This window comes from Maylandia zebra, linkage group LG1, assembly GCF_041146795.1.
Source record: "Maylandia zebra isolate NMK-2024a linkage group LG1, Mzebra_GT3a, whole genome shotgun sequence".
NCBI lineage: Eukaryota > Metazoa > Chordata > Actinopteri > Cichliformes > Cichlidae > Maylandia > Maylandia zebra.
Window position 1 is genome coordinate 41,355,281 of NC_135167.1, and position 12,598 is coordinate 41,367,878.

The 12,598-nt window shown below is 48.1% G+C and overlaps 1 protein-coding gene across 3 annotated transcripts; it reads right to left on the bottom strand.

Moving 5' to 3' along the window:
* Nucleotides 1–3,609: 3,609 nt before the first annotated feature.
* On the bottom strand, nt 3,610–10,797 carry LOC143419518 (zinc transporter ZIP1-like). 3 transcript variants are annotated; one of them, XM_076886554.1, is made up of 4 exons: nt 10,573–10,797; nt 8,385–8,638; nt 6,750–6,880; nt 3,610–5,335 (listed from the first exon to the last, which is right to left on the bottom strand). In XM_076886554.1, the coding sequence occupies exons 2-4, from the start codon at nt 8,584–8,586 to the stop codon at nt 4,670–4,672; spliced, it is 999 nt and encodes a 332-aa protein (XP_076742669.1). In that variant the 5' UTR covers nt 8,587–8,638; nt 10,573–10,797; the 3' UTR covers nt 3,610–4,669. The 3 variants fall into 3 exon arrangements, with proteins under 3 accessions (XP_076742669.1, XP_076742675.1, XP_076742670.1); XM_076886560.1 differs by lacking the exon at nt 10,573–10,797 and adding an exon at nt 8,773–8,898; XM_076886555.1 differs by lacking the exon at nt 10,573–10,797 and adding an exon at nt 8,740–8,891.
* Nucleotides 10,798–12,598: the final 1,801 nt, after the last annotated feature.

Sequence of the window (12,598 nt, forward strand, 5' to 3'; positions counted from 1 at the left end):
GGGGCGGGGTGAAGAGGAATCACTCCCCCGCTTTTTCTGAGCACCAAAACCAGCAGCGAGTCTCGCAGCGGGACCAACCGAAACCCGGCCGAAAACACCCCGCCGGGGAACCGTGTTCACAGCCGCCGGAAGACCGGGACCGGGTTCACAGCCAGGAGCTGACGAGGCAGCAGCTCTGTTGTTGGTTTTTCTTTTAATTATTTTTTCAATCCTGAACAAACAAGAAAGCATGTTCAGTCTTTTTGTGTTCATCTTGCTAAGAATTAAAGATATTTACAAAATCAAAATTAATGTATTAGATTTAAATAATCGAACCTATTTCTGTCGACTTAAACAATTCAAAGTTGTATTAAAAAAGTGTGTGTGTGTGGGGGGGGGGGGAGGTCACGTGGACAGAGTTCAGCGTTTCTTCGTGGGGAGTGTAACCTCTGGCTCACAGACCAGCTAAGATGGCTCGGCTGAGGTGTGTTGGCGCCCCCTGCCGGCAGAGTTCAGCCGCTGCAGGCTGCTCCTCCATTTCCCTCCAGCTGCAGAGATTAGAGATCAAAGGTCAAGGTGGGGATCCTATTCTTCCTCACTGTGTGAGTATAAAGTTAATCCGAGTCTGTGGAAGACAGAGTGCAGAAGAAGAAACCTTCAGACCACCTGTAGTTCAGTCGCGTCTCCTCGTTTTTGAGTCTTCACTGTGATTTAGGGTCAAAGTTCTTGACCCTGACATCTCTTCATTTGGTCCATTACTTTTATTTTCTTTTTATCGTCAGCAGCGGGTTTCTTGTTTTATTTCTGATGTAACGATGAGGTCAGCCGATCACTTTGGCCTTTTCATTGTTTGCCAATAAAGTTTTGTTGTAAACACGCTCTGTGATTGCTGCTCTCACCTGTGCTCGTCCAGCACCTTCAGGCGCGTCCTGAGCTGTATCCCGAGTCAGGGTCTACAGCCTTAAAGGCCGCATTTTAAGGCCGATTACGTCACAGCGGCGCGACGAAGGCTGTCCCAATTCAAAGGCTGATCCAAATGCAGCCCTCAAATGCGTCCTTCATTTTGAAGACATTTGGACATTTTCTCACCCATTAAAGGAATATTTCATATATCAGTCTACTCTTCATTCTATCAGACACGGTTATCACAGCTCGTACATTTGCTTTTTACACATATATGTAAGCATTGAGACAAATGTAATAATGCCAACATACTGAAGGAACAATATTTGTCTCTTATATGTAATACATCTGTATACACACTGTCAAAGGTACTGGGGTGTCTTTGAGTGAAGATTTAAGGTGATAGGACATATAAATAGCTGCAACTTGAATCTTTACTGAAGCTCAGTGTTTGACAGAGTTCACTCACATGTGCTGCACCAGTGTACCTGCACATGTGATGTGACAATAGAAGTGATTTGATTTGAGAGTTCAAACTCACTGCTGTAATAACTAATAATGATTAGTATAATAACTATAATATTGGCCATCTCATATTTACACTGACTTTAGTCTCATGAACAACATCAGCTAATTGTTATTTACTAGCTAATCTTAAAATGACTGTTTAGCACAGAAATGAAGCCCAACAATCATGTTTACAGTCCTGTGGTCTCAGCCTCAGATACTTAAATCACACAAAGCTCGTGTAGAAACAAACAAACGAACAAAGCATGTTCCTTCATTTCTGCCAAACACGCGTTTCCAGCTATTATGGTTAATTGGAGGTGAGCTTCCCTCCCTCCAAGACATCTACAGGAAGCGCTGCCTGAGGAAAGCGGGGAGGATCATCAAGGACTCCAGTCACCCCAGCCATAAACTGTTCAGACTGCTTCCATCAGGAAGGAGGTTCTGCAGCATCCGGTCCCGTACCAGCAGACTGAGAGACAGCTTCTTCCACCAGGCCATCAGACTGCTGAACACGTCATAGACACCTCAGCTTCACTACTGGAACTTTAACATTATGCACTCCATACTGTACAGTAATGCCACTGTTTTGCACATATTCAACTCTGTATATTTTTATATATTTTATTTATTGTTTACTCTATTTAATTTGTAAAATGTCTATACACACACACACACACACACACACACACACACACACACGTAGAAAAATATTTAGTATACACATCCAGAAATGCATATACTATTATATATTGTACATATATTTATTAGTTTCAGATGTAGCCATTCTTGTATTTTGCTTGTTTACATTATTGTATTTTGCACAACTCTGTTGCTTGTGAGGCTCGCACACAAGAATTTCACTCACATGTGCTGTACCAATGTACCTGCACATGTGATGTGACAATAAAAGTGATCTGATTTGATTTGATTTGCTAGGCAACCCGGGCAGCGCGACGGAGGCTAGACCACCCATTTCACAAGCCTCGCACTTCCGGCCTCAGCGGTCTTTGAGTACGCGGCCCTTGAGGACCGTTGAGGCTGCAGACCCTGAACTGGGACACAGCCCTGAAATTCAGCTCCTGTCACGTTTGCGGTGATTGTTCAGCTGCGATCGCTCTGCTGCTGTCCTCTCAGGTGCACTGATGAGGTCACACAGGTGTCGCTGTGTTGCTGAACTGTTGTGGCTCATCAGTGAAACTTTGACATGAACGAGGTGATCTCTCTCACACACACACCGTGTCGGGGCTGCGGTGGGAGAGCTGAAAGCTGCTTGCAGACCGACCGCAGGCGGCTCGGACTGAAGTGAAAGAGGAACGCTCAGCGGCGCTCCGACTGCTTCTTCACCTGAACAAGGACACGCCTCACATCCTGACATCAGCGAGGTCATCGCTGAAGAGCAGCTGCCAAGGAAATGGCCTGTAACCATGGCAACCACAGGTTACTAGGGAAAAATGGGGCGTCTGTCAGCGACCCAGAAACCTGCAGCGACAGCAGTTGACATTTCCCCCAGGCGTCACCGTTCAGTCTGCAGGCCCGTGCCACGTGGTCGTCGTCATGGTGATTTATTTTTCGCCGCGATCCGAGGCCACATGGTACAAACTTGTTTACAGGGCAGCTCTGATTTAGCTTTACAAACAGAAAACGCTTGTTTCCTGTTCCACGGGAACACAGACTGTATGTAAAAGATGGACTAGCACAGTCACTGGCGCCATGTTGGTTTTCCGCCTGCAGTTTGCATAAAAACACTTTTTTGTTTCTCAGATAAAATGAGAATAAAACAGTTTTCCGTCGGCTCGAGCGCCCGACGTGTTTGGATACGATGGACGGTCGGCGGCTAAAGCTGAGGACAAAAATCCGTCACGACGCGTCATCGCTGCTCAGACTGTTGTCACGCGTACCGAGGCGGTCATGTGACTGTCGAGCTGTCAGACTTCGTCCTGGATCAGTGCTGCCGATCCACAGATCAGTAATCAGTTTATCTTTGCCGAGTAATCAGATTACAGGAGCTGAGAAAGCGTCACGCAGCAGAGATTTGACCTCACGTCTCTGAAAATACTTGAGTCTTAATGTAATCGAGTACTTTTACTTCAGTACAGATGCGCTTTATGTTTCTGCGTTTCTGCTTCCTGTCGTTTCGGCTCAGTGCTGCGTCCGTCTGACCCGTGGCTGTGCGGCTGCAGGACGCCGTCTCATGAAATAAACATTCAAACACGCGTGTTTATTTTCTGCATGATTTTATACAAACTTGATTACAGTAAATTTACATGTTTAAAAATACTTTTATTACAAAAAACAAGTGTTTGAATCCTGCTGTCAGTTAAAATAGAGCTCTCCACGAAAACATGCTCTCCTCCAGCTCCGACGCCTCCAAACATTCCAGTCAGATTTCTGAAGGTTTTCCTTGTTTAGCAACGCGTTCGTTCTAAAAGCTGAAATCTCGCGCAGCTCTGGGGCGCAGCTCTGGGACGCTCCTCTGGGGCGCAGCTCTGGGACGCTCCTCTGGGGCGCAGCTCTGGGACGCTCCTCTGGGGCGCAGCTCTGGGGCGCAGCTCTGGGACGCTCCTCTGGGACGCTCCTCTGAGGCGAGCACATTGGAGGTTTGTGGTTGGTCGATCACTTCAGGCCTTCCTTGGGACTTTGTTCACGAGGAGGTCGGAGTATCGGTCATGTGATCAGGGTCTTTGCTCCGTCGGTCGTTTCTTCGATGTAACTAAACAGCCAAAGCGTCTCCACCTGGAACCTCCAATAAAAGCTGCCAAACAGGAAGTTCGAACAGCTCGACGACCTGCCGTTACGCCTCTATTAGCCATCAAATATGGCTGCTCTCCCGCTGCACCCTGAACTCTGAGATAGCGCTGCAGCAGGCCAGCCTGCTTCCCATGATGCACTTCTTCCCTCCCTGGGTGTTCGATCGCCTGCTGCGGCTCCTTAGCTTCATCCCGCCTCCCTGAGCCTGCCAGAGGTTTCCTCCTGTTAAAAGGGAGTTTTCGCTCCCCGCTGTCACCAGGTGCGGCTCATGAGGGGGTTTGATTGGTGGGTTTCTGTCAAACCCTGCAGGCGGTCAGAGGAGACCTCGAAGGAGGGCACGAAACTTTAACGGATCAGGTTTGCGGGGTTGTTCTGCTCCTCCCCCTGGCGCTCTCGCGCCGTCTCTCTTTGGCTTAAGTCTTCGTCTCTCGTTAACGTCACAAAAATTAAACACGTGTTCCTAATGAAGCTCTGAACCATGCGACGTCTCTGAAGTCGCACACGGAGCTCGCCCTCTCGCCGTCTGCCTCTACAGTTTGATGAACAGCACGGCGGTCACCATGGCAAAGCCCACCAGCAGCATGGCCACCTTGGTGATGCGGTTCCTGCCGGCGGCGAGCTCGTGCGGTAGGATCTCCATGAAGGTGATGTAGATGAAGGTTCCCGCCGCCAGCCCCTCCAGCGTGCAGCGGGCCAGCTGGTGCCCCGGCGATGTCTTGGTCTCGGTGAGGCCGACGCCCAGGCCGACGCCCAGCGGCGACATGACGGCGAACAGCAGCAGGCAGCCGACCACCACGGAGCGACGCAGCCGGGCCTGACACAGCTTCACGGTTAGGCTGAAGGAGATGATGCTCTTGTGGATCATCAGGGCGAGGCAGATCTCCAGCACCTCCTGCCCCTCCTCCAGCAGCCCCACCGCCAGCCCCTCGAACACCGAGTGCAGCGACAGCGAGAAGACCAGGATGAAGGCGCGCAGGGCAGACTGAGAACCAAAGTCCACGTGGAAGTGACCGTCCGAGTCCGCTGAGCCCCGGCGGCGGTGATCGTTGGATTGAATGCTGGAGTCCACCAGCAGAGAGCGCCGTTCCTCCGGGGACGGCGACGTCTGGTCCTTGAAGGCCAGGATGATTTGCTCCAGGACCAGGACCAGGAAGAAGCCCATAGCCACGATGAACTCGGGCAGGGGGAACTGCAGCTGAGGGAGGAAGAGGAGGAGGAGAAGAAGAGTCAGCTTGAGATACCTACATCTGGATTTATCTCCAGGGTCCAAAACTAAGACCTAAATGTTCACAGATCTGAATGTCCGAATAAATCATCGAAAAAACGTCAATATTTAATAAAACGTTAAGAGTAGAAACTCCAGAACGTTCTCATCGCCATGGACACGATCAATAACACATGACATACATGATCAGAGATGCAGCTTCAACCGGATTACATTTAAATCTCCAAATATGATTTTTATATGCCAGATTTATTTATGACATTAAACCATAAGAATTCATTAAAATGTCCAAATTTGTAGAGGTTTTTTTAAATCCTCCAAGTTTAAATAAATACATAAAAATAAAACTACAAATATGTCCCAAAAATGTGAATATTCTAAAAACAAAAAACCAACATCGTCAATAAAATGTCAAAAAAACTCAAATTTGTTACGTTTGTCCTCAAAATTAAAAGCATCTGTCGGACTTTATTAGCTCCAAACATTCAGAAAACAAATGTTAATGTTGAATAATTAAGACAGCAGAGGAGTGACGGACGGCTCAGCGTCTGTGTCTCTTCCTCTCTGAGTTTGAACGTTTTCACTTCCCTCTCGCTCAGTTTCCTGTGAGCGCTGTGGCGAACTCTGAGGACAGGAAATAAACCAGCTGCTGCTTCAAAATAAAAGCATTTCAACGCTGACAAACTGAATTTCCAGCAACGAGCTCTACGGAGGCCCGACATGACCAAATCTATAAATAAACTTCATTCAACAATTGTGAGAAATAATATTAAATATTTATTATTTATTTAAAAGTACTTATTTTTGTGCTTATTGCAGATTTCCTTTTTTTCCCCAGAGGGTTTTCCTGCAGACGTGCTAATGGATGTTTGTGGTGCGACACGCGTGCAGTAAACTGTTTGTGGTGGGGAAACAAAAACACTCGCCAACATCTGCGTGGCCGCTGACTGCAGGCTCGGTGCAGCCGGCCTGAACAGCTGGAGTGTCGGAGGTTGTGCTTTACAAACACCAACATTGTCTGTTCGAGTGCAGCGAGTCAAACAGTCACTTCCTGCCACAGACAGGCCTCGCTCTAACATCAGCTCATTGTTGCAGCATTGAAGCTTTTACTCAGAGTTATCGATCCTGTCACGAGTTAGCTAACAACCAACCACATGACGTCACAGTCGTGCGGACATAAGATGGCGCTAAACAGGATTTTGAAACTTTGACTTTAAGCTGTTTTTTATTAAATCCAGAGTTACATCACTGTCTGAGAGCAGGATCGGTGGGCTCAGCCAGCTCAGACGTTAAAGCATCTCTGAGCGTGACGGTGAGGCTTTACCTGCGGTTTCTCTTCAGGCCTCTTTAACGTGTGCTCAGGTGAGCGTGTGCGCTCTCCTACCTTAATCCCGGCGCTGCTGAAGGCCTCGTTGATGCTCTGCAGGTAGTCGGGCAGCAGGTCCAGCAGGCAGGTGGCGAAGAACACGCCTCCAGCAAAACAGCTGATCAAGCTCAGCAGCAGGCGCCTTAAATCTGCAACACGGACAGCACAGGTCAATCACACGGATCAATCGCACGGATCAATCGCACGGATCAATCACACAGGTCAATCGCACGGATCAATCACACAGGTCAATCACACGGATCAATCACACAGGTCAATCGCACGGATCAATCGCACGGATCAATCGCACAGGTCAATCACACGGATCAATCACACGGATCAATAACACGGATCAATCGCACAGGTCAATCGCACGGATCAATCACACAGGTCAATCACACGGATCAATCGCACGGATCAATAACACGGATCAATCACACAGGTCAATCGCACGGATCAATCACACAGGTCAATCACACGGATCAATCACACAGGTCAATCGCACGGATCAATCGCACGGGTCAATCGCACGGATCAATCACACAGGTCAATCACACGGATCAATAACACGGATCAATCGCACGGATCAATCACACAGGTCAATCACACGGATCAATAACACGGATCAATCACACAGGTCAATCGCACGGATCAATAACACGGATCAATCACACAGGTCAATCGCACGGATCAATCGCACGGGTCAATCACACGGATCAATCGCACGGATCAATCACACAGGTCAATCACACGGATCAATCACACAGGTCAATCGCACGGATCAATCACACAGGTCAATCACACGGATCAATAACACGGATCAATCACACAGGTCAATCGCACGGGTCAATCGCACGGATCAATCGCATGGGTCAATCACACAGGTCAATCACACGGATCAATAACACGGATCAATCACACAGGTCAATCGCACGGATCAATCGCACGGGTCAATCACACAGGTCAATCACACGGATCAATCACACGGATCAATCACACAGGTCAATCACACGGATCAATAACACGGATCAATCACACAGGTCAATCGCACGGATCAATAACACGGATCAATCACACAGGTCAATCGCACGGATCAATCACACTGCTGCAGAGCCAGAGGTTGAAACTGAAAGCAAACAGAAAGTCAGAGTCATGAAAGGCGTCGTGTAACAGCCCTGCAGAGCAGCGCTCATGGATTCATGTTCTCCTGCTGCAGCTGATCGAGTGACTGCACAGAGATCACACGACGTCACATCTAATCAGCTGGTTAGGAGAAAACAGGAAGTCGAGCTGTGAGATGAAAACACTGCAGACTAATCCTGGAGCTCCGAGCGTGGCTTCGGGCTCAGCGGGATCTAAACCTAAACCCGTTATCCTGCGTCTCCCCACTTCCTCTCATGTATTTTACTACCAGAGCATGTGAAGCCCCACCCACCTGCCTTTAGGAGGCATGGCCAATTGGAAAACCGTTGGCTGAAAGTGGGAGGAGCGTGTTTCTGACCTGCAGAACACCATGCTCAAAAGAAGAATTGTCCATGCAAAGCCAGCATGAGCACGGGTGATTTCAGCCACCCAGTCCAAATATTTTCTTTCTGACGTTCTGACCTCCTCACACAGAAACCGATGTTGGAAACGTTTATCTGCTCAGTTTACCTGGCTGCACGCTGAAGCGCCCCGCCCCTCGGACGATGCAGAGCGGGGCAAATCCGAACAGCAGCGTGACTGACAGCAGGACCGCCAGCGCTCCTAGTTTGATCTCCAGGGCAGGGACGTCAGCCGGGTTCACCTTCAGCGCCGCCGTTTCCTTTGCTGAAGACACGAGGACAGAGGAGGATGCTCCGCCTGCGACAGCCATGTCAGCTCTCTGGACCGGACCGCAACCGTGGACTCGCTCTGAGGACGAGAGTCTGTCAGACAGAGGAAGAACAACACAGTGAGACACATGTTTCATTTGAATGATGGTTTCCTGCAGGTACGGGCGAACTGCGGCGCTGCGCCTGGATCACACCTGTGAGTCTGCAAAGACTAACGCATTACGTACTCCTAGCAGCTGACGATGAAACCTGACGTATGCGATGTTCACAGGCTGCTCTGAGCCAGACACACACACACAATCAGTCAGCATGAGGACGGTGCTCTTAAAGTTTAACCTAGTGATGTGACGTTCTGTATCGAGGCTTCGAAGCTTGTGTCGAGTAATGGAGGGGGCGTTTCCGCGAAGCGCGTATCGAGGCTTGCTTCATTTATGGGAGGAGCTGAAAATGATGACGTCCGCAGCCTCGCTGCCCGGCTGTACCACGTGACTGGTTCAGGAAGCGGTTCGAACTTTGCCGCGAGCTATGACAGATATAAACCCTCAGACTTCATTCAAAAATGTGGGTGTTTGATGGAGAGCTGCGGTTAGTGAGAGTTTGGAGACAGTTTGGAGGTTTATGAGAGTGAGGAGAGAAAGTCAGGAGAGAATGGAGCCAGCTAAGAAGAGGAGGATGTCCTCCCCTGTGTGGGAACATTTTGATCTTATTCCTCCCAACAAGGTATGTAAATTTCCACAGAAGATGTATTTTCATAATACTGATGGTGCAATAAAACTTATGTTAAGCTGTCGTTACTTTTGTACAAGGTGAAGTGTTTGCTATGTGCCAGGGAGCTGGGATATAACAACAACACCTCATCCATGCTTAGGCACTACAGAGCTTTGCATGAGAATAAGAGGAACACCGATTGTGGAGCAAGACCAGGTGAGCCATCAAATGCAATGATAATATAGCATGCAGTAATGTTACTAAATGATATAACAATATTATACAACTGTTATAAGTGACGTGTGTGATATTTATATTTGTGCTTTGTTTTATTGTCTTTACATTCTGCCAGCATAAATATACACAGTATACTGCCATCACTACAATATACATGTTTTACACACTCCTTTTGTTGTTGACATTTACAGGCTGTGTGCAAAATGCCACACTCTTCAAATTCATGCCAGCTATTATTTTTACGTCCAGTAGGTGTCCTGCTAGAGCAAATGAAGCTTCAAGAAGCTTCGCGTTGGGGTGAACCAATTGGATGAAAAGCTTCAGTGCTTCATGAAGCTTCATCTGCCCATCACTAGTTTAACCCTCGCCTGCAGGTCGCTCGGTGAGGTCACAGTTTCGCCGCCCTCCTGTGGGCTAGGGCATAGGCGGGGTGATGAACTTCCTGTGTGATGTTTAGCTCATGCAGCAAACAGAGATGTTTGTGATGTGCAGAGCGCCATGAGTCATGTGACCCCAGGAATCGATAAGAGCAGCAAACAGAGGCAGCGGCGCGCTGACAGGAAGTGCGGTGAAGAAGGCGGATTAACTGAAAGCAGGTGTGAGTGGCTCAGACGGAGGGGCGGGTCTGATCTGATTGGGGGGGATTTCCACGTTATTTCAGGACGTGTCTGAAATCGGAGTGGGCGGTCCCCCTGCAGTTCCTCTGCTGTGCCGCAGGGGCAGCAGCGAGTCAGGCAGAAACAAACATGTTTACAGGCTGAGGCACGGGGTCAGAGGTCAGATCAGTTTGTATCCGACTGCTGGTGAGTCGAATAACCGAACATTAAGCAGCTGCGCAGATTTACCACAGCTGTAACATCTGCTACGTCATAAAGATGTGCACCGACTCTTCCTCGCGCAACTAATCAGACGTTAAAGGGGTTTTAGTTAGTGCGCACGCGCAGTCTGTGAGTCATGGAGGCGTAACCGTGGTAACCATCGTGTGTTTCCCGCTGATGATCCCGAGGTAACGGAATATTTTTACTCCGGAGCAGATCACGGTCCCGCGCACAGACTCCGCTCAGGTGTCCAAACACCCTTACCTGTTCAGCCGCGGGCTCGCGCTCAGGTGAAGCTCTCGGTATCAGAGCTGATCGGCGGCGTGAGCTTCTCTCGGTGCTGCTCTCCGGGAAGTGGTGACTCAGTTCCCACCAGCTGATCCCGCCTCGTGAGGGAGCTGCTGTGAAGCGCTCCGCAATAAAACACCGCATTTCCTCTTTACAAAATAAAAGCCCGTCAGTGTTTGGTTTCCGGTTCGGTCCTGGGTCCAGCAGGAGGAGACCCCGGACCATCAAACGCTTCCTGTCCCTCATGTATGTGACGTCATAACGCTAAAGTTTTCATTTATGTTGAAAAGTCACAGATTTTCTTCATGTTTACCCTCGATGATCAGTCATCAATAACAGTCAATCAGGTAAGTCAATCAGAAAAGGGTAATTGAGTTCATCTCAGCCTTTTACGAGCCACGTCTTACGTTTTTAATCATTGATCTGTAATATTTATGGATCTGTGCGTGGGTTCGCAGCACAGGTGCTCTGTCACACCTGATCCTATTGATCCAAACGTTTGACTGCTGATTGGTGGGGGAGCAGAGCCTGCCTCTCCTCTGAAGTGAACGTTCGTCTTCAGCTTTATTTTCCTGATGCGCTTTAATTTATTCAATTAATAAATTGTTGTTTAAAAAAAGTTGCTGTGTTTTTATTTTGCTGCAGTGAAAACTGTCAGAAGCTCATGTTCATCTTTATTTTTAATTCTCAGCCTACACAAAGGCATTTACTGATTCTTTTCTCAAAAACTAAACGTGAGGCTTTTATTTTGAAGGCCGAATTCCCCTGTCGTTTTCTGACTTCACTCAGCTGGAGCGGGAGGCGGATCCTTCCAGCTGCTGACTTTGTAGCTTAACAGGAATCCCAAGAGTCCATGTTAGTGTCACTTTCCATCACTCATTAATCACAGGAGGTCAGAGGTCAAACGCCACTGCCTGTTAGTGACTGTGTGCGTGACACTGTGGAAGCTTCACTGGTACATAAATCACACAATGCTGCAGTCAGCACTCTGGCAGCAGTAAAACGTCTGTTAAGCTGTTTGTGGTTAGAGCAGCTGTGAAAACTTCGGGCTCAAAGGTCACAGTAAGCACAAACAAAAGTCGTCCTGGCCTTTGGAAGCAACGCCTCATGATCCAAAATCATTACTGAGACACAGATACCAGAAACCACACCACAAAACTTCAAAATGACTAAAAATCTACTTCATTTACATGAAAAACCATAAAAAACAAAGCAGATGACCTCAAATTTAGGACCAATCACAGTGAAAAAATTAAATTATACACAAGGATAGACAGATACTATGAAAAAATCCAGACGTCCAACTATCAACTTCATTTAGATGCAGAAACACAGAAAGAGACTGAAACACACGAAATAGCCAAAGTACTAAACCACAGACTGTAAACAAAGATGGACAGAGCTCCTTAAACCTGCATTGCCTCTTCTGTCCATCAGGGGGCGACTCCTCTGTGATCTCTAATGAGTGGCAGGTGTGGCTGATTACAACATGATGCTTTTCTGGACTTTTCTACTCGGTCAGAACCCAAACAGGAACCTTCACAACACCGAGTAAACTCCACAGTGGACACCAGGGAAACACAAAAACACACACCACAATCCAAGAAGCACAAAGAAGCCCACACTCAAAGTTCACCACCTTTAAAGCTCTCCGATAACGCTGTAGAAATCCAACACAGCGTCTGAAAGGTTTTTATAATGTGGGAAAGAACAGTGTGATTCTGGGAATCTGAAGGTTTGTCGTTTCCGTCCAGTCCGAGCCGTCTTTGGCTCCCTGCAGGAACATCGAGACTCAATCGACAAACATTTAGCTTTTAGTTCACCTTGTAAAGTGTGCATGTGTAAAAAGTGGCTGGAGGACAGAAACAGAAATATCTTCTCACTTCACTCGGACGATTCCAGAAACTGACCTTTGCCCCCAGAGGCGAGGTCAGCTGATGGGTTTCCCGCCTGATTCGGTGGATTTACAGGGCGAGGCACTCAGAAAGACCACAGAGCCAGA

Excerpts from the sequence above, each read along its gene's own strand:
- LOC143419518 (XM_076886554.1), bottom strand. The coding sequence starts at position 8,586 with ATGGCTGTCGCAGGCGGAGCATCCTCCTCTGTCCTCGTGTCTTCAGCA. Across the intron at positions 6,881-8,384 it reads GCGCTTCAGCGTGCAGCCAG|ATTTAAGGCGCCTGCTGCTG; the intron begins GTAAACTGAGCA and ends TCCGTGTTGCAG. Across the intron at positions 5,336-6,749 it reads TCAGCAGCGCCGGGATTAAG|CTGCAGTTCCCCCTGCCCGA; the intron begins GTAGGAGAGCGC and ends TTCCTCCCTCAG.